This window comes from Cyrtonyx montezumae, unplaced genomic scaffold (genome assembly GCF_038088225.1).
Source record: "Cyrtonyx montezumae isolate F1298 unplaced genomic scaffold, pur_monq_1.0 scaffold_2, whole genome shotgun sequence".
Lineage (NCBI taxonomy): Eukaryota > Metazoa > Chordata > Aves > Galliformes > Odontophoridae > Cyrtonyx > Cyrtonyx montezumae.
Window position 1 is genome coordinate 18708886 of NW_027071936.1, and position 21922 is coordinate 18730807.

At 37.4% G+C, this 21922-nt stretch overlaps 1 protein-coding gene across 3 annotated transcripts in view; it reads left to right on the forward strand.

Moving 5' to 3' along the window:
* ACSL1 (acyl-CoA synthetase long chain family member 1) overlaps window positions 1–21038 on the forward strand; it is a 67131-nt gene extending 46093 nt beyond the window's left edge. For all 3 annotated transcript variants that reach the window (XM_065736541.1, XM_065736543.1, XM_065736540.1), the window contains 19 exons: window positions 499–613; window positions 808–872; window positions 2164–2265; window positions 5928–6027; window positions 6184–6362; window positions 8475–8507; window positions 8681–8732; window positions 9503–9576; window positions 10830–10907; window positions 12017–12151; window positions 12823–12957; window positions 13765–13860; window positions 14921–14993; window positions 15638–15726; window positions 17414–17530; window positions 18072–18215; window positions 18960–19061; window positions 19142–19213; window positions 19407–21038. In XM_065736541.1, the coding sequence (XP_065592613.1) occupies window positions 499–613; window positions 808–872; window positions 2164–2265; window positions 5928–6027; window positions 6184–6362; window positions 8475–8507; window positions 8681–8732; window positions 9503–9576; window positions 10830–10907; window positions 12017–12151; window positions 12823–12957; window positions 13765–13860; window positions 14921–14993; window positions 15638–15726; window positions 17414–17530; window positions 18072–18215; window positions 18960–19061; window positions 19142–19213; window positions 19407–19547 (1902 nt within the window). In that variant the 3' untranslated portion in view covers window positions 19548–21038. The remainder of the gene's footprint in view (window positions 1–498; window positions 614–807; window positions 873–2163; window positions 2266–5927; window positions 6028–6183; window positions 6363–8474; window positions 8508–8680; window positions 8733–9502; window positions 9577–10829; window positions 10908–12016; window positions 12152–12822; window positions 12958–13764; window positions 13861–14920; window positions 14994–15637; window positions 15727–17413; window positions 17531–18071; window positions 18216–18959; window positions 19062–19141; window positions 19214–19406) is intronic.
* Window positions 21039–21922: the final 884 nt, after the last annotated feature.

A 21922-nucleotide genomic window follows, 5' to 3' on the forward strand; every position in this document is an offset into this window, starting at 1 on the left:
TTTACTTATGAGACCACTTGGTTTGAAGTCATGCTGATCATGCCTAAAATCATTTAGGTTTTGAAAGCTCAGCTGGAGCATGGATGACTTATAATAGTAATTGGAAAAGCTGATTAGGGTCTCAATGTTAAAGTATCTAGAATGCTTCAATTGAGATTGGAGGGACTGGAGTAAAATATCCCTGAAGAAAAATCCTGTCAAGAGTAAGCAGTGCCAAAAGGCATTCTGTGATGCTTAAACTTGTTCTATTATCATATGTAGCTGAAGATAATTTTTTTTCCCTGACACATTTGTAGTAATGTAGGGAGAAATCTGACATATCTTTCAATTATTATGTCCGGGGAAACCTTGTAGCTCTCTTTCTGGTGGTGAAGTTCTTTCAAGGAGGATTTACCAGGGCTCATAATTTTTTTTTAAACTGGATGAGGAGTTTGTTTCCTTCAGAATTTCCTGTTCATCCGTGGTGGAGTGTCTAACCTTCCTCATTGGTTTTCGTAGGGTGAAGAGAATGCTCGAAGGTCCTCTCTCCTTAACAGTGATGAGTTGATAACTTGTTACTATGATGATGTGAGAACAGTCTATGATATCTTCCAAAGGGGGCTGCATGTATCCAGTAAGTTGAATTTAAAGATGTATCCTTCCCTGGCTTCTGTCCTTGCTTGCTTTTGACCTCCAAAAATACCCTGTATTTCTGCAAAGAACTTGCAGGCTATCAGCTTAATGCTGGTGGTAAACGTGTATTAGTGTAGTGTCAAGACAGAGAAGGCAGGGGTTGCATTTTGTGTAAATTTTTATTATTGTTTTTAGATAATGGACCATGTTTAGGTGTTAGAAAACCAAACCAGCCGTATGAGTGGATCTCCTATAAAGAGGTAAGCTGTCTTTCTCACTTGGTTCTAGATGTGCTTTTGCTCACTGAGAGTACTGGTGCAACATCCAGTTGTAGTATACTAAGTATTAATTATTTATGGGTGTTCTTAAATTGGCATAAAAAAATTGGTATCAAAACATTGTGGAAAGATTTTGTTTCTGATAGAGTATCTTAAAAGAATAGCCTCAAAAATATGTGAAAGAGGAAGAACACCACGTTCTGCACTTAGTTTATTTAGTGTTTGATTCCTGAATGTTTCTGACTTATTTTTCCAGCTTAGAATTTGGATGTTGCTGAATTGCATAGAATTTGGATGTTGCCTCCGAAGGACTCTGGCTTTAAAGTAGTATTCAGGGACTGAGACTGCTACCAGTTTCTCAGTAGAAAGAGCCCTAACAACAGATGTTGCCTGTGCTTCTTGACTGCTTGTCTCTGCAGTGCTGAAGGACACGTTATAGAGTGCTAATAAATGTCCTTCTACCTAGTAGCACACTGCTGCTTTGTAATCTCAAAACATGTCTTTAAAAATGTCTTCATGCACTTTCAGGCTCTTCCTGATCTAGTAAGCTGATGTCTTTAAAACTTGCATAAGCTTTATCTAGTGCATACTGCTAGGGTTACCAAAGACCTTTTTTGTAGGTAGCAAAGGTGACTTTCCAAGGTGATTTTGCTGTGCATCTGTTTGCAAAGCATTTCTGGTTGAGGCAAATGACTAATGTGAATTCAGGTAATATGCTGTGTGGAAAGAAGAATTAGAAAATTGCCTTCCCTAATAGCTTTGTTCATAAACTTAACTGGATTTTGCCCTCTCTATTCTCTCACTTCTTGAAGGGTGAAATGGTATTCTTCAGGGAAAAAAAAAAAGGAACACCAATTGCCTACAAGGCAGAAAGGTGGCATGTTTAGTGTTGTCACAGAGCAACAGTATAAAGCTGAGTCATAGCATTTCTGGGGTTTAATACAGACAACAAAATAGCCTTTTCTGTATGTACGAGTATCAAATCTAATTTTTTACTTAACTAATTAAAGTTCGACTGGATTAAGCATTTCTTCTGCTGTGTATTGAATGTAAGTGTACTATTAATATTTGTTTAGTTTAGTGTAATGTTACTTCAGTCTTTAGTTTCTTCAGAATTACAGAATCTCTGAAATACTTTAGGAAGCTGTCATCTACTTCACATTAGTTACTGTCCTTCTTGTAAGTCTTAAGTGGGGGGGGGGGGAAGTTGAAAGTATGGGTATTGCTGAACTTGTCTCAATTTTTTGTGTGGCTTCTCTTTATTTCCCCCCAGGCTTCAGACAGAGCAGAGTATGTGGGCTCTGCATTACTTCATCGAGGCTTCAAACCATCTCACAGCCAGAACATAGGCATCTTTGCACAAAACAGACCTGAGGTAATTTTTTGTTTCCATTAGTGATCTAGCCATTACTTGAAGTGGCCCACTCTTTAAGTCTATTATAAATTATTGGCAGTGTACTAAGGTTTCCTGCTAAGAGCACCTTTGGAGCTGGGGCTGAAGTCTGAGCCATTATTGTAGACCTATGGACTATAGATACATCATCTTTAAATAAGAATTGAAATAGATAACTGACACAGCTGTTAAGTTTTATATTCTTCTATGATCTTGGAGCTACATTCATAAGATTAGAGGACAGAAATCATCAGAATCCAAATGAATTTAACTTTCTTGTTCTTTCCTCAGTTTATAGAGGAGACATGTTTAATAGGAAGTTAGTACAGTGATTTAATTCAGTGTTTATCACAATTTGCTTTCTTTTAAAATGGCATTGGAGCACTATATAACTGAAAGAGGTTGGAAGTCATGAGGTATTTAGATTTTAATGATATGTTTGCACAAGATGTGTCATCTTTATCATCTTTACTGTGGAGGAGACCCTGGACATCAAGATCTTGGATTAGAAAACTGAAGGCAAAAACAGAACTCCTTGGAACTTAAGGAGACAGACTGAGAGCAGCACAATTAAAGGTTGTCTAGGAAAGCCGAATCTCACAAGTCTGAGATGATTAAGGGGATATTTAGTTTGATTTACTAGTATCTCTGTAGTAATCTTGCAGTGACTCTAGATTGCTGTTACTAAAAATAGTAGGAACAACTATGTTTATTTATTCTCAACTTGTTCATTAGACTGATTTAGTAGGACTGTTTCTGAAACCTACGTTTGTGCTTAGTAGTGTGAGCTGGTACTTGCTGTGGTAGGCTGCCTTAAACCAAACTTGTATCAAGACAGGAGGAGGGTTGATAGATTGTCTAAAATTTGTCCTTTTTCATTAAACACCAACTGTTCACTTAGAGTTACTTAGTTACTTTGAGCCACTTATAATGTTGACATGGCTAAAAGTTGTCCAGTGCCATTGAAACAGTGATACAGCACTTTCAGATCTCTTGAGATTTCTTTTTCAGTTGTCACTAAGCTATTCCTTCTGGCACTTAAAAGCAAACCCCCCCCAGAACAAAAATGCCTAAAACCAATGTGACAAGTGACCTTGGACCCTCCTCTCAACTTCTTTTAACTCACAATACAAAAAAACCTCACAAACCTGTAGCTTTGTACAGACAAAGAAATGCTTTTCCAGGCTCTTAAGTCTCGTTTTCTTGGATTTTCCTTCTGAAATAGTGGTTCTAACAGCTAGTTTTTCCTTAGTAATAAAAACAACTGGGATGCCTCCAAATAGCATTAAGCATTAGGAAGTTTTCCTTTTAGGAAAATAAGAGTGTTAGTGTCACACTACACATTTGGGTGCCAAGAGAATCTATTTCTCTTTCCCAAAACTACTACTTTTGACCTGGAAGATAAGTTCTCTGGTTGTTTGGTCAGTGTATTTTCTGAAGGAGGGCATGATGCTGTGGCCTGCTTATGTATCACAAAAGCAAAATGTACTTGAGTTGCATTGCTCCAGCAGACTTTGAGTTGGATCAGAAATGAGTTGGAAAGAGTTGTTTATAGCAACAGTTTTAAATCTGGGACTTTCCCTATTGAAAAGTTCTGAATGAGTGTTGTGACATTCCAAATAGAATTGTTAATCCAAATTATGTAAAGACTTTTGTCAGTGATTCATATCTTTCAGTTCCAGGAATGATTGCTGGGAAAATCCCTTAGAGTTTGAGAGTTGGAATCCTAGCATGTTACCCCCTTAAATATTCACTAGAAAAATAAACCTAGATTAATAATCTACTTTTATTTTGGGTAACTGGATGACAATCTCTCCTGCAAACAAGGAAACTGTGTTTTAAATTGAGAAAACAGCACAGTGAAATATGCAGTTTCTCTTAAGAGAAGATTACATCCATGTCAGGAAAGAAATAGAAGCTTTTAGCCTGCTGTCTGTTCCACATTACCTACTTGGATTTTGAGAGAGTGCTGAAGTGTTGAGGTTTAATAGTTATATTTAAATATGGTTTTAACTTCAGAAGCTTAAAAAGGAAGAGAAATGTTGTGGTGGTACAGAAAGTAGGATGTTGGTTGTTGTCTTGACAATCCTAGTATGCACGACTGGTTAGAGGCTATAATGGGAAGCTTGGACTGTGTGCAGCTTCCCAAGTCTGTTACTGTGGTAGATATACCTACACCAAAAGAATTAGAATTGACACTGCTATACAGCTTCCCCCTCTGGTTGCATCTATTACAGAATCAACATGAATCATAGAATGGCATAGGTTGGAAGGAATCTTAAATATTTAGTTCCAACCCCCTGCTGTGGATGACAGGGTTGCCCTCCATCAAATCAAGGCTGAAGGCTTTGAACACCACCAGGGATGGGGCAGGTACACGCTGTCTAGGAAAAAAATACTTAGACCCCATCATGGCTGGTGTAGATGTGCCTACTTATACCTTCAATGCAGATATGAGACATACATGTAAATTAGCAGGGATTTTACTAATTGCATCAGGTCATTTATTTCTGGGGAGAAGGTATACAGATTGCATAAATGCCCTCCAGGAAGTTCAGTGTGTTAAAGACTGTCTGAATCACTGTAAGACTTAATTCAGGGAATTTATCTATAATAAGCAGCTCGTAATAAAGTTGCTAACTCTCAACCTTAACTGAACTTCTGTATTAGATTCTGTATGAAATAATCAGCTGAATGATGCTTGTCATCATCTAGAGTGAGGTAACAAGCAAATGTCCCATGAAAACACCGGTGACTGTGGTACTGTTTTGGAGGAAATGGGAAGGGAAACAAATGCCTTTTTGTTAATGCAATCTTTGCTAAATTGTAATTTCTAGTAACTTCTAAAGATGCCTGTTTTGTTCAGCTAACTGGAACTAGCTAAAGGTACTGAGTAGTTTTATCACTCCTCTTCTACTTGCTTCCTACTTTGGGAGTCACGTGCAAACCTATTTTTTTATGTAGCCAGTTGTTTACATGCTATACCCAATAGCTATTGTAAAGAAAAAAGATAGCCACACAAGCCTAACCTTGACAGTACTTGTGATGAACCTGGCTTTCTGTAAATTATCTCAGAATAAGGCTGGAACAGTTTGATTGTTTGTTAGCATATGCATCACTCTAATTGCAGCTTGCAGGGATGTCCCTTCTTGGGAATTGTGGTACATAACTGGACCTGTGTAGAAGGGAATGGTTAGAGAAAAACTTTCTGGGGATGATTTCTCAGGGAACTCTGAATTGTGTTATTTATGTATTACATGTCTGGCCCTCAGATGAGATGCAGGTGATGTATAGGTGAGAACATACTACATGTAGGAACATTGTACAAGTCCTTTATTGATTCATAAATGATAATATAAAACATTGAAGGCTTCAGTGGCTTCCTTGATAACATAAAGACAAAAAACAGTATTATATTCCTACTCAGTTTTCTACTGTTAGTGGATAAATTAAAGAATTAGATAATGTGTTAAATGTTCTTTTAAAACTATTTAAAATTGCACTTCGGGACAGTTCAGTTTTTTAGTAAGAGCTTGTTCATAAGAACTTTGTCCTAATAGCATAAATGTTATAGTGCCAATAAATCTTTCATGGAAGCTTCTTAGGTTAAACACAGTGACTTGTATTTCTTCTCTTTTGTGCAGTGGGTTATCATTGAACAGAGTTGTTACACATACTCTTTGGTGGTGGTGCCTCTCTACGATACGCTGGGAACTGAAGCAATTACTTATATTGTGAACAAAGGTAGGGCATTTCTACTGGTTCAGCAACTGAATGTATGATGGTGGAGCTGACTAAGGAGAGAGCTGTAGTTGCTTTCAGAGATCTTCAGTTACTGACTTCTGTAGTGTGGATCTAGTCTGAGCTTGTCATATTGATGATGCTGTTCTCCTTCATCAGCTGACTTATCGCTGGTTTTCTGTGACACACCTGACAAGGCTAAGCTTCTGCTAAATGGTGTAGAAAAGGGGCAAACTCCAATTCTCAGCACCATTGTGATCATGGAGCCTTTTGGCACAGATCTTGTGGAACGTGGCAAGAAGTGTGGGGTAGAAGTCTTCAGCATGAGGGAAATAGAGGTAAGCATGCTCAGTCTACTGCTTTAATCTCATTTACTTGTGGAGGAATAAGACAATGTCTATGGAACCGATTTAGGGACTGAACAGAGTATGTTGGATTAATTTCAAAATGTTTAAACTTAAATGCAAGAAACAGACAAAAAAGGAATTAACTTGCTAGTGCTCTTTCACAATACTCCAAGTGTCAAAGCATGTATGTGAGATAATGGAAAAGCATGATCCACATGTAACATCAGCTCTGAATATAAAACCTTGCCTGTGTGAGTGGCAGAACTTGATCTCTAGAGCTCCCTTCCATCCCCTGCAGTTCTGTGTGATTCTATGCTAAGATTAACTGTATGCTAGGAATAGTACTTCAGAAGTACTAATTTGAAAGAGTTTGTGTAGGCTTTAATAGTGTAGTGAAAAATGGCATCTTTTCCTGTACAGTGAATGTAGTTGTTTCCTCATGCAGGAGGATGGTACTGTGATGTTCTGGGGTAAGCTTATAGTAATGTAAGGGGGTTGTGACACTCAGATTTTAGAAGTGGAAGCTGTCTTCCCCAGCCTCTTTAATGTTCAAATCTTGGTTTTTATTTTTGCTCTTGCTTGTAGCTACTTTGTCTACGTGGATATCTTGTGCAATTTTGTTCTGTAATGTCATTATTTAAAAATGTCTCAGCTGCAAGTTGTGTAAATTTTATCTTTACTGTAGAACAGGGTTTTACCTGATTACAACTGGGGTGCTAGTGAAGGCTTGGCTCAAGTATCTCCAAATAATTGTGCTTGATTTCTGCTGCAGGAGTGCCAGTAATCGGTGGGGGAGTTTTGTTGTTTTAAAGGGAGGGGATATCACAACTTGACTGAACTTGTTCTTATGGCAATCTTGACTGCTAGGTTAACAGAGCCACCTTCTGAAAATATGCATAACTGCCAGCATGTCATCTTACACTATACAGTTAACTGTGCCTTAGCTAACTAACCTCAGCAAGGCTGCCAAGTTGAAAGATGTGGTATAGAGCAAGTGACTTATAAAATGCTGTGGCTCACTGGGAAAAGGGTTATATTACATGGGAGCAGGGAAAAAAAGAGCATTAATATTTGGTATACCAAAATCAGCTTCTTTCCTGGAGTTGAACTCTAGTTTTAGTATCAGAATACTTCCCACATCATTTAGATACAGAAAAACAAAACCTGGAGTAAATACTTAAGTCTAGATGCTGAAGTAGCTACTCTCAGTAACATGTTAAGATTATTACCATGCTATTATAAGAACACTTGATGGTTGGGGTTAATGTAATAATAGGTATAAAATCATGTAGAGATCTCAGCTGTATATCAAAAGTAATTGTCGGGTCTCACAATAGACTGTAGGCAAGTACTGAGCTGCTGGTGAAATGCAGACACTGTTTTGGGTGCAGAGCATGCTGTCGTAGTGGCCATTTTCTGTAATGGCAATGTTTCAAGAAGGCAAGTTTACAGTTTAACTGTCTCCAGATGTTTTTTTCATATAAACTTTGATGTATATGGATAATCTAGAGATATAAAAATAACCCATACATAAGGGGGACTAGGGCTAATAAAGGAATGCATAATAATATTCTCGTGGACTTGGAATGTAAAGGCAATGACCAAGTTGATGTATTTGTACTCAGGGCAAAACTATATTTAACAAAAGGTCAATTTTAAACTTAACTCCTTACTTATCAGTATAAAAAGACTGTAAATCACTAATGACCCTTTGTGGGGAAACTTCAGTTTTGTCACAAGCAGCAATGATGTACCTGTGAGGTGCTTACTGAGATGAGTACTGCTTCGCTTGTTCAGTGGCACACATCTGCAAGAGGTGTTGGATTTTATGTTCATGAGTGGCTGCTGACTTACTAGCTCTAGCTTCTAAGGGGGGTAGGGTGAATTCTGACTTCTAGTTATTGTTGCATTTGTAGGGCAGTAATTCTCCTATATTTAAAATGTCCTTTACAGCCTTTGTTCTGTTTCTGTAAGTTTCTTTTAATTTCCTTAACAGGCAGTCTAATGATGGGATGCTGTTATTTAGTAATGTATTGTCTTGTAAGTTTAAAGCAAAAATAATGTGCTCATGAGTCATCTGTCTCCCTTCTTTCCTTACTGTAGGAACTGGGGAAAGCACACAGACAAAAACCTATGGTGAGTATGCAATTAATTCAAGCAATTTAATCTGAAGTTAGGGAGATTTGCTAGTTTAGTCTATATAATGCTGCCTTCTATAGCTCAAAAGCTACACTAGTATTGCAAAGTTTTATGCAAGTAAATTTTTTCTATCCATCTTAACCATACTAATCCTTTCTTAATTCTCATAGCCTCCCAAGCCAGAAGATTTAGCAGTTGTCTGTTTCACCAGTGGAACAACAGGTATACCTAATTGCATTCTGTATGATTTATTTTCCATATATGTGCAAAACTAACTTGGGAAACCCTCCTACTTTGCTTTCCAAGGCTCTCCCCTGTTGCTGCAACTTATTTGTTTTTGGCAAGTAGCAGCTGGGGAAACCATCATAAAGCTTACTTCAGTTTTTGCCACTGATCAATATGGAGTTGCAGTATTGTCAAGCAGGGGTCTTAACACTTGGTTTTGGAAGTAGGTACTGAAACTGTATTACTGTCAGGCTCTGGCTCTAACTTCATGTTTTTGTAGCACCAGGAATTATTCTTTAGCTCGTAAGCACTGTGCCCCCCCACTGAAGAACTGAATCAGGAAGCCAAGTGTGTAGATGACTCACAAATGTGAAGGATATGGCAATATCCAACATCAGGAGGGAGTGAAAAGGAAGAATACAGTGACATCAGTTACACTTCTACAGCACATTTAAGAGCAGAGTTGTCTGGACTTAATAGCTGCATCTTCACAGAAATTTTGTATTTTTAATTTGAGAGGCTTATTTAAGAAATATGTTCCTAGAGGATTTGTTCTCTGTTCTCTTTAGTAAGTTTGAGTACTTATGCATTAACTCAGTATTTTACTTGATAATAGTTTTTAAGAAAACTTTAGCTAGTTCTTTAGTCTTTTCTTTAACATCCAGGATGGGACTGATTGAAATACTATTAGTTTAATTTTATCTTTGCTTGATAACTTAAAGGATCTAAGAAATTCACTGTTGCATACTGATGTGCTTCTTCTTTAGGAAATCCCAAGGGAGCTATGATCACTCATAGAAATATAGTCAGCAATACCTCAGCTTTTCTGAAAACTACAGAGGTAAACTGCATAGTTAACATTTTGGGTTTATTTGCATGAAAGGGAACAATACTAACATTTCACTACCTTTGTCAAAATATAGTAAAATTGAATTCAAAGTGTATCTGGATATCATTCAGCCTGTGCTTATTCAGAAGTCTGCTTACCTAAGGCTACTTTTTTACTTTGTAGGGTATGTGAGAAGCTGCATAGTGTAATTCATGTGTACCTGACAGATCTTTTTTATTTTCCCCATGTAGGAGTGAATAAAGCTATAAGACTTGAATACATTTAGTTGCATGGATTTTAATGTTTAATTCAGCCAGCTCCTCCTTAGCTTCTTATGCATGTAACTTGTTGTGGACCAGGAATAGCAACTGAGTACTGCTCTTGAAATCTGCTAGCTCTTTTGGGGGATGTTCATCTCCTCCCCAACTCACCAGGCTGTTACTTCTGCATCAGTAATTATTGGTCCAGTACAGCTTGGGAACTTGCAATTCTGCTTCTAGATGTGTGGATGTGGTGGAAGTTGGGCCATGGGGTAACACTTGAACTATTTATCTTGGATGTTTATCAATATGGAGGAAACTTAGAATAGCATAATTGTACTGCTGGCAAAGCCCATTTTGTGTAGTTAGAAGTGGGCCAGTGTTTTCAGCTGTGGTTGCTGGCATGTTATTACATGCTGCTGTCTTAATGGGGAAACTATGGGCAGAGGACTGCATTTGGATCCCACAGTGGCAAAGTCCTTCTTTACTTAGGATGTTTTAGGTCAGGAGCATGTAGAAAAAAAGACTTCTCATGAAGGAGTTCTGGCATATCTTCTTTGTGTACGCTGCATATAGGATTCTAAATTAAGCAACTAGTCTCATGATTAGATCATGTGAGGTATTTATGATATTAGCTTTATGGTAAATAGGACAAATGCACTTTGACCTGCAGTGAATACTTTTTTTTTACCCCCAAAGGCAAACCATTTTAATCTCTGCACCATCTTCTGCAATGTGTATAATAGAACTTTATATAGCTTCTCTCGGAACTTGTTTCTATTCCTAATCATGTACAGATGTTGTAATAATCAGAGCAGTTATTGTACCTAGATGTAAGGTTACAGCAATGACTTCTAGTACGTATAGTCTCTCTAATGAATGAGATGGCACAGTTCCATTTTAAACAAAACTGAAGTGAGGGCTGTGCTCTAGAGCTCAGGCGCCTGGTTTCATTGTTTAGCTTCATGAGAATAATTCTGTTTTGCTTAATGCTTTCACTTTCAGAAAACATTTATACCTACCCCTGAAGATGTTCTGATATCATTCCTGCCCTTGGCTCATATGTTTGAGAGAATCGTTGAGGTGGGCATGTTTGTTTTACAGAACTATCAAGAAGCTTGTTTTCCTACAGATGTGATAAACAGTACTTGCTTTTGCCTTTTACAGATGTGTTATTTCTTATGTTTTAAAAGATAAGATGAGAAATCCAAATACTTTCTTCTATATTCCTGTTGGAGAGCTCAACAAAGTTGGTCTTTACACACATCTACATAAGGAACTAAGCATGGAAGTATATAGAAGACAGATTTGTTACTCTTAAGTAGGCATGAATACAGGGTGTGAAACTGTCTCAAGTGTTCATTTTACAAAGCTGATATTAGCTAATCCAGGCTTTCTAAAGAAGCTAGCTAGGGAGTCAGTGAACTTGGTATGACAAATGTGTTCTTGTATAGCAAAGATGGCTGCTGCCCTTGTCTGGGAAGAGGTGTTGGGAGGGGGAGTAAAAAGCTAGTAGGTACAGAGAAACACATGAGTAGGGATGCTATTGAAAATGGATATGTGAAATTCAAATGAAATAGAAGGGTTATATAGGTGTGGTGAGTGGAGCTTCTAGACTAACAGGACACAGAACACTACAGGATTAAGTCTGCCTCCATTGATGCAAGACTAAAATGATGCAGAAATAAGCAGTGGTTCTGCTTACATCTTTCAACAAGCATCTTGATCACCTAAGAATGAATCTCATTTGCACTCTAAATTTCCCTCCTGTTTCACAAAGCTGTAAGAGAATATGACACAAGTAGCACACTGCAGGAATCTGACTTTAATGCAGAATTTTCTAGTACAAACAAAAGTTGTAGTGGTTTTTTTTTTTAATAAGCTTGTAGCAAGAAATTCAGTTATCTAACCTTGGAGTACCTGGCACTGCTGTATTTAGCCAACTGTTTTTCTTTTGATTAGGGGCTTTTGTGCAGTATTTGTTTCTGTCCAGGTCTGTAGCCCATGTACTACAGATGTCTTGGCATTTGATTTTTTCCAGTCTCATCTAATAGTCAGAGTGCTGCAGAATTTGTCCACGTAAGTGGATCCTACACAGTCCACTCCATATTTAAAAAGTAATATGCATATATATAGTTAAAATACATCATACATTATACATATTTTTCAGACACTTTACTTTTCTCTAACAGTGTGTAGTTTTGTGCCATGGAGCTCGGATAGGATTCTTTCAAGGGGATATCAGACTACTTATGGATGACCTAAAAACACTACAGCCAACTGTATTTCCAGTAGTACCACGACTGTTAAACAGAATGTTTGACAAGGTAAGTCCAAAGCTGAGTCTAGAGCTGTCTAGAGTTTTAAGGAACTTCCTGAAGTCCCTTCCTGAAGCTGACATGGCAGAAGTAATTGTATTGTGGGATGCTAATGAACAACTTTGTCTTTTAAAAAGAGCAAAAAGTACAGGGAGTAGTCCTGAATGTATTAAAGCATTTTCAGGCAACCAGTACTGGCATAGAAATTTGACTAGGAAACTTGATTCTCTCCAGCTTTAAGGACTTACTGTTTTGCTTTGAGCAAGCTGAAGTCCAGTCTACACCATGAGCTTGAGGCTTAGCATCTGCATGCTGCATTTCTAGTAGCTGACTCATGGAAGGGGATTTGCAAATCAAGGTCAGGTGTCTACTATGTTTGCATGGACACGTACAAGTTTCCTATGTAGCAGCCAGCGTTTTCTAGCAGGGAGAACTACAAACTAGTCAGTCTGAAGTGCTAGAGAGACAGTGTGTTAATAGACGTATTCTCCCCAGTGCTTGCTACTTGCCTTCTCAGTATTTTCTGCAATAGGAATTCAAAAGTAGAGTCTTTCTTGGCATTTTATGTTTTTTAAATGACCCTTTCTGTATACAGACAGTTGACCAGTCTTTATGCGTATTACCATAAGGATAAAAGTCTCAGATTATTGCATTCTAATTCTATATAATCTTTTAAATAGATTCTTGGACAGGCAGATACATCATTGAAGAAGTGGATGCTGGATTTTGCTTCCAAGAGGAAAGAAGCAGAACTCAGAAGTGGAATAATTAGAAACAACAGTTTCTGGGATAAGGTTATCTTCCGAAAAATACAGGTATACTTGGAAGTCTAGGTCTCCATATTATGGTTATTGAATTTTTTTTACTGTTTCATTTGTCTTCATTTCTGTCTTGAAAAGAACTCAATGTGTTTACTTTCATAGAGAAACAGTATGATGGGTTCTTAATGGAGTCTGAAGCATCATATGTCTCATCCACTTTGTAGTTCATAGGTATCACTTTGCAATTGCTGAGTTTAATATGGATGATTATAGTGTGATGGCTTTCGTCATTCATTAAAAACTATCTGGGTACTCGGAAAAAGAAGTCTTAATCTATTTCTACTGTTCTTATTGTATCTGATAATTGCATTAGAATTACTTGAAGTTTCTGGTGCTTCCTTTAAAAGTGAACACCCTTCTTTTGAAGGAGGAATGCTGACTGTTACTTAGTACTATATGTAGCTCCTACTGTCTTCTCACTGTTGTTGGTCACTAGTAAGTATGCCTGGTATTGTATCTGGTGCTCTCTTGCAATGGCTGTCTGTGACTGCTTTTATAGCACTTGGAATGTATGAGAAGCCAATAGAAGGCAGGTTTAAAGTAAAAGCCCTTACTGTAGGGCCAAGATTTACTTCAGCTTCTGGTTGAATCTGCATTGCAGTGATACCACCACAGCATAGCCTTTGTTAGATGCTATGTATTTGAGATGCCATTAAAGAAGTTGAAACATTTCTGAACTTTATTCTCTTACTGGTTGTGGGTGACACTTGGAGGTGGATAGCAGCTGAGAGTGGAATGTAAAAAGCCTCTAAATCTCTCTAAAATGCTTTTGGTGTCTGCAGTATCTTGTATCTGTTGTAGGCAAGTTTGGGAGGAAAAGTAAGGCTAATGATCACAGGAGCAGCACCTGTATCTGCAAGTGTACTGACCTTCCTGAGGACAGCTCTTGGCTGTCAGGTGAGTTTCCTAGCCTTAACCATAATGCTTTTAAGTACCTTACTTAAGCCTTAATGTTAGAGCATTTCTAGTGATCACCATTATATGGGTGTCTTTCTAGCATTCTTGAAAGCTATATGAAGTGCATACTGTCTTCTGGAGATTCTCATACCTCTGAGACTTCTGTATTCATCTCAAAGTTTTTGTGGTAACTGAATTATAAACATCTAAACTCAAGGGGGAAAAATGCTTCACAGGAAGATGTAAGCAGTAGTTAATGTTTTTGGATTAAGTTTCTGGGTCTTGTTGTGAGTACTTCTGTAAGCATAGCAGGACAATCCCTGTCTATAGCAGGGAGGTTGGAACAAGATGATCTTTACATTCTGTTCCAACCTAAACCATTTTATGATTCTAATGTACAGGATTTTTTCAACATGATGTAGTATTGTTGCTTTAAAGATGAGACTGGGTAGAATCAGATTACTCAATTGTATTTCTCTTCAAAGCATTTTCCAAGTATGTGCTTTGAGGTTAAATCTGAAGAGGCAAGGCTAACAATGGCACAGGATGGAATAAACATGGTGAAACAGATTTCAGGGGTAGAAAACATCAAAACACTAAAAATTGAGGCTTCTGTGACTTGAATTTATTCAGTAGTGTGCTAGCAGTGCCGTGCACAGAAAAGGAGTTGTCTTGTATACAATAACAACAGAGCTGTGATGAGATACAGGGATTCTGTTTCTGGCTTTCTTGAACAAACTAGTCCTAAATAATGTGAAGTCATTTCTAGTGACTTTGTTCTTAGTCTTTTCCTGTTGCACTCTGTCACTTTCAGTTCTGATCTATGCAGGTGTCACACATGGCATGTGAAATACTGTGAAATACTGAGTAAGTATTGGAACAGAGTGGAATATTAATACTTGAAAGTGTATTGCAATAAAACTTCTTAATGTGGCAGTATTTTTAGAACATACTGAGGATTATGCTAAACTCAAATCTAATCTGAATTAGAAAAACAAAGTACTTTTTCAATATAATTTCTTCATTAAAAAATTCTGAATAAGCGTGTTTTACTTCCTAGTTTTATGAAGGATATGGACAGACTGAATGCACAGCTGGATGCTCACTGTCAATGCCTGGTGACTGGACAGCAGGTATAGTGTTTAATGATCTGTCTGCCTGGGAAAGTTCAGATTGCTATGGAAGCCCTAACTGCATGATTTTCTTAATACACCTGTTGTGAAGAATAAGATATTAGCTTTCAAGTCACATAGAAAAGTTTTGAAAGGCTCTTATGTAGTTAGTAGCCAGGAGTGTTCAGTAATTTAAATTTTTAAAAGGCTTTGCTTTTGTGAGTTAAGTAGAAATAGCAGAGAAGAGGTTGTAATCTTAAATTCTAGTCTTATAGTTAACTTCTAGTCTTATAGAATAGAAATCTGTTCATAAACACTGGAAATTCAAATGATGCATTCTAGTGTTGGAAGTTTGTTTCTGTTTTACTTCTAGCTCCCAAATTGTTACAGTCCTGGTACTTAAAACTTACTATAACAGCTTGGCTAATTTAATATGTCCATAGTGTGAAGATTCTGGTTATACTATAAAGACAGTGAGCCTGGGTACATGGTTCAGTTTCTGATGTTTCAAGGTTATCTGAAAACTTAATGTTTTAGACCTAACAAATGAAGATTACTATACTGGCGTTGTTCCATTTTTATTACTGAAGTATATGGACAGTTTATTACTTCTAGAACCTGACCAAAAAATCCATTCAGGCTATTAAAGAATTCCTGTCAAATAGGTCACGTTGGAGCACCAATGGCATGTAATATTGTGAAGCTTGTTGATGTACAAGAAATGAATTACTTGGCTTCCAAAGGAGAGGGTGAGGTGAGTAACTTCAAAGTGTCAAGATTTCTTGGGGAAACAAAGGAAAAATTGCCTGAGCACATAACTGATTTGTAGATGATTTGCAGTCACAAAGCGTAATCCTTTTGTTTGTTTTGGTTATTTGCTTGACTAGTGATGAATCACTGGATTTTAATTCCCAGAAATGCTGAAGGGTTATCTTGGGTTTGTTGGTAGAAGGCTATCTTTTGGCAAGTGGAGAACAGCATTACGATTCTTCCCAGTTGCCTGTATGACCTAATTACAAGTTGTCTTCAGTGATTTTTTTTCTTCTTTAATATGTTTTAAATGTATGGTTGTTAGAGGAACTGAGTATGTCTTTTCATGATAAGAAACTTAGTTGAGAAACATATTTAATGCAAAACATATTTAATGCTTTTCTTGTACTATTAAATTTTGCTGCATTAGGAGTGAATTTGCACTCAAATATGGTAGTCTCTTAATTTTAAAGTATCACCTTATTCTTTGATTTGAATTTCCTCAGTGCAAACTTCTTTTAATAGAAGTGGTATTTGTTGCGCAGCACTGCAACTCATAGCTGTAAATTTGCTTTGCCTAAAATAGATCTTCCTCATTGTTTGCTCTTCAGCTTCTGTTTTCAGCTGGATTCAGGTTCAGCACTTCCAGACCTTCTTTCTGAGAATAAACTTCCAATATTCTCAGCTCGGTCAGCCTTTCTCTTCACTTGAGTCAGTTATTCACATTCAAGAAAGAAGCTGAAGCAGAATTGTGCTTATATGCAGATGAAATCTTAGTGTCAGTTAGAAGGATATAGGTAAAATGATATGCTGTCCTTCTGGGGGAAGCATCACCTACTGCCAACTAATGATTATAGGAGTAATGAAGTTTCATAAAGCAGTTTCTGATGTGAGTAGGCCATGTAGAGAAGAACTCTACCAAGTAATCTGTTTTATAGCAGAAGTGACTAGCTTTATAAAACATGACCTTGGTTTGATCATGAATTTGGTACTGTCCCAGCAAGGTTCTCAGGACCCTCTCTAATGTTCTAACCTCCCTCAAACTGATGACATCTTCTGTTTACTTGTACAGTAGTTCAGTTTGCCAGTATGCTTATTTTACAGCAGGGTAGGCACTAAAATGTTTGGGATGAGTTTTTTAATTGGCTTCTGAACTATATTAGTAACTTCCTCTAATCTGAGAACTAATCAGTGTAGACAGCTCCTTGCCTATTTTACAATTGTATTAATTCCCTAGAGTAAGAGTTGTCCTAGTATTTGTCAGTTGCTATTAATATTTATTATTAATTTGGACTTGATTTTTTTTTTAGAACTGGATTCTCTATCTAATGCTTCCTGGGTTATTCTAGAGTCCTGATAACTATTCATAATAATTAGTATAATCATGTTGGCTCTTTTTATAACTTTATGGGCATATTTTTATTCATAATCCCAACACCCAGTTATTCCTTAAGACTGCTCTTAAAACTTTCTACTTCCAATAGCTTTTTATTATACTTCAAACCGATTGGAAATGTCTCAACCTGTGCCTGTCCCTGCACTAAAAAAAGCCCCCAATAATAAACAACAAAATTCCATTAATATTACAGTGTTACTGTAGTGGTGGTTGAAAACTGTTGGAGAGAAGAGCATTCCTTCTAATAAAAATTACCTTCCCTTCATAGTAGCATACATCAATAACTGTCTTTCAGGTGTGTGTGAAAGGGCCAAATGTGTTTCTTGGCTACTTGAAAGATCCTGAAAAAACAGCAGAAGCTCTGGACAAAGATGGCTGGCTTCATACAGGAGATATTGGGAAGTGGCTTCCAGTAAGTTAATGTATATAGCTGAAAGGTATTTCTCTTGCTATTAACAGTAATTTAACAATTTAAAACATATATTAAAAACCACAATGAATTAAAAGACAAATAGGTAACATTATGAGGAGAACTGTTATGTACAAAACAAGTCTGTGTATCTGGGGCTTTAAAAAAAACTAATAAAAATAGTGTGAACCTGAGACCCTGTAGTTCAGGTTAGAGGGGTACAGAGCCTGTTTTAACATTAGTTTGACAGTACTCTGGGTCTAGCAGTATTCTCTTGTATTGTCTGATGTAACTTCTATCAATAAGCTGTCTTGAATTATGAACTTAAGTGCTGTGCACGTTAAGACAGAACCTACAGTATTGCTTCTGATCTGTTCTTGAAAGCTTAATAAAGGGTACTTATTTCTGAAGTAGTAATAAGGAGAGGCAAATTCTTGTTCATACACTTCAATTCTGGTGCAATATGTGACCTGCTGTGATGCATTGTGTGGGCTGGTTATCACCTGAAGTGCCTTTTCTGAGTGGAAATTATTTCTGTCAACAGAATGGTACATTGAAGATCATTGACCGGAAAAAGCACATATTTAAACTAGCCCAGGGAGAGTACATAGCACCAGAGAAGATAGAAAATGTGTATCTGAGAAGTGAAGCACTTGCCCAAGTGTTTGTCCATGGAGAGAGCTTGCAGGTAAGGCATTCTTCTTGTAATTTAAAAAATAAATATAAGGGAGAGATGGTAGAAAAGGGTCTTCCATTCATTCTTCCTCCCTACCCCTAACTTTGAGATAAAGTCTTCACACTTCCAGTAGGATCATAGAATGGTTTGAGTTGGAAGGAACCTTCCAAGATGATATAGTCTACCCTGCCCCTTGCCATGGTCAGGGGTGTATTTCACTAGATCAGGCTGCCTGAAGCCCCATCCAACCTTACTTTGAATGCTTCCAGTGGTTGGGCATCCATGGCTTCTCTGGGCAGCCTGTCCTAGTGTCTGCTCAGCACTGCACACTTTAGTTGTCAATCCACTTTGGATTCCACCAGTTACATAATATGCTTCTGGGTCTGGTTTCAGACCAGGTAGCAGAACTGGGTTAATTTAATTGGTTACTAAGGTCTATATATAAGATACTAAGTGTATGTGAAAACCTTTTCTTGGAGTGACATACTGATTTGGTTTTAAGTGTGAATTGAAGTGTGTTTGAAGAATAATTATTATGAATAGAATAATAAATATGGCAAGCTTCTGGTACTTGAAAATAAGACTGTAACTCAGAAAGCTGCTGGTTTTTGTTTGTTTTTTACTACAGAGAAATTAAAACTGACACCCAAAACCAGGCAGGAAACTAGTAAGAAGCATTTAGGAACCAGCATTGCTTTAAGATTAAAACAAATACACAAAACGGGGGAAAAAAACAGCACTTAAATTTCTTTTTAGGCCTTCTTAATAGCTGTTGTGGTACCTGATCCTGAGACTTTCTGCAAATGGGCCAAGAAAAAGGGATTTGAAGGCTCATATGAAAAGCTGTGCAAAAACAAGGTGAGTAAATAGCTAAGTAAACAGCTAGTTATTCTGCATCAACTTTTTTTGAGCTGTACAATGTATTCTTATATCCACAGGATGTCAAAAAGCACATCCTAGAAGACATGTTGAGAGTTGGTAAAGAATCTGGTTTGAAGTCATTTGAACAGGTAAGATGCTGATTAGACTTGAGTATCTAATTCTGTAACCTATCTCTAACAGTATAGTCAGGCTGACAATTAAACTGACTAAAACTGTTCAGAATTTGCATTTGGAGATATTTTAAAGTAATAGGCTTTGCCATGGTGACTAACAGCCTTATGTATTCCAGTGAATATGGCTTAGTTACTGTTTCTTTTTCAGGTTAAAGACATTATCTTGCACACAGAAATGTTTTCTATTGAAAATGGCATGCTGACACCAACACTGAAGGCAAAGCGACCAGAACTACGGAAATATTTCCAGTCACAGATAGATGAACTCTATGCTAATACCAAAATGTAACAGTGGATTGAGTAAAGTGGCACATGTCTGATGTCTACTGTTGGTCTTCATATCTGTAATTTGACTACAGCAAATATAGGGAAGGAAACTGTGCAATCATAAACTTGTACAAAAATGGGATGGGTACTTGCCATAGGAACACTGAAGAAATGGAACACTGCCTTACTGTCAAGTTGTGTTGCATACTGTTTTTATGGTGACCTACAATTTCCAAAAAGAGCCTTAACTATAAATGGTAACTATATAAGTTATTTAAGACTTCATTGGCCAAAAATGGGACTCTTCTTAACCAAGGAGCTAAGATTTTCTTATTGCCAGCATGTTTTGTCTGCAGTGTATCTTGCAGTTGTCAGTTCGAAAAAAGGATTTGGCAGGCTTGAAAATGCCTCTAAGTATCTTGCCACCTCAGAAGGGTCACTTAGTCTGTTGGAGGGGAAGGGAGAGAAAACCCAGCAACACAAACCCTTACAGTTATACAGATGATATGATATTGCATCTTAATTGATCCTAATATTAACTGGGGTAAGGCAAGGGGTTTTCTTCCCTTCTATATCTGCAGCCATTTCTGAGGCTTACTTTTGTACAGTATAAGTCAGAACTCCGTACAAAGGAGACTGATTAATACAGGCTCAGGCTAAGCTTGCATTTGGTGACTCTGCACTGGAAGTGTAGATACAGTTAATTCAGCAAGTGTAGCCTTTGCTGCATTAACACAACTCCAGAGCAGTACCTGTCCAGTTAGTGGGCAGATTGTAACTCTGGCAAGAACACTAGAGATTCTGAAACAAAGATCTAAGAGGCTGGGCTATGCTGACAGTCAGGTAAGTATCACACCTGTACTAGCAACTTGTTTCCCCATTATGAATGTGGATTTAAAATGCATATTTTTTAAAGAAGTGCCAGGTCCTCTAAGCAGAACAGCTTCTGATACAACCTCCATTTTCTGTGCTTTGTGTATGAGCCACTGAGTATTCTTCATGGAATAGCAAAATAGGTCAGGTAGAATGTTTTTGCCTGATGCTCTTCAGTAATTTGAAGTATTCAGATGTGCCAACAGAACAGTGTTGGCACTGGATGGGTATTTGTTCAGGGATAAGAAACAAATTCCCAGATAAACTATAGAACTATTTACCTTTGTTTCAGAAATCTGCAGAAATAAGCCTTATGACAACATAAGTCTTTCGCTATCCTTAACAGAGTTGGTTTTGCATTAGGATTCATTACTTGTTTTTGAAAACATGGATATATGTAAGATACAAGCACAACAAGGTTTGCACTAAGATTCGTGTGATTGTAATGCACTACTCTGTAGCATAATTTCATACATGTGTGCAACTAAGGTACACAAATCCAAGTCAACTGTTAGAGCAGTAGTTTGTTACATTGGAATTCAAATGTTTGCTTAGTGTTGGCTATTTCTATGTTTTATAAAAACCAAAACAATTTTCAAAACCAATGAAGGAAACCAAAATAAATATTTCTGCATTTCAACTCCGTGAAGTGTTTGTTTAATCGAGTGAAGATGCTGCTAACAAGCTGAGGTGCAACTTGATAGTTCTGATGAGCTGTGAAACTGTTACTACAACCATACTTCTTAACATACTACAAGTTAAATGCTGTCTGTAGATTCTCTGTTAATATGGTCTCTATAGATGGTGTTCTTTCTACTGTAATTTAAGTGAAGTCTATAGTTTTACCAGTCCTGCAATGCTTTTGGCTGATTGGTGTCATTGTTCTTTTTTTGTATTTATCCCCACTTCCACTGTGCTTATACTGTCTAGCTTTGATCTGAGGAATGATAGGAAAGAGCTAATGGTCAGACTCTGCAAACCATGGTAAATGAAGTGCCACCATCAAGATTATATTTATGGCTGTTCCTATGCTACTGTCCTTAACCTCTGTAGACTTCAGTAGTTCTGTATGTTCTTTGTGTACCTTCCCCTCTGAAGTGCCTTTTTGTAACAAATTCTAATCTAAATTCAAATGTGTATTTGCTTGGACAGACAGGGTAGCTGTTTTACCATGTTTTATAATGTAAATAGCTGATGCTTAGGAGCTGAGTTTTTAATGCATCTTGTGAGAGAGTCTTCTGTGAGAGCCAAGCAGTACTGTTGTCTGTACTACTGCTTGTTGCCTAAGGCTTGTGATCTACTAATTAGGGATATGTTGCTACATCAAGCAATTAAGTGTGGAGATATCACATCAGTATTAATGGGTAGCACTGTGCTCCCTATTTTAGATGTGGGGTGTGTGTGGGCAACAACAGATCTTTAGAATAATACCCGTAACTGTGGATGGAGAGCTGGGGCAAAGGACTGGCAAGGGACCCTCTCTAACCTTTGGAAACTGGATGGATTTTGTTGTTTGCAAATGGC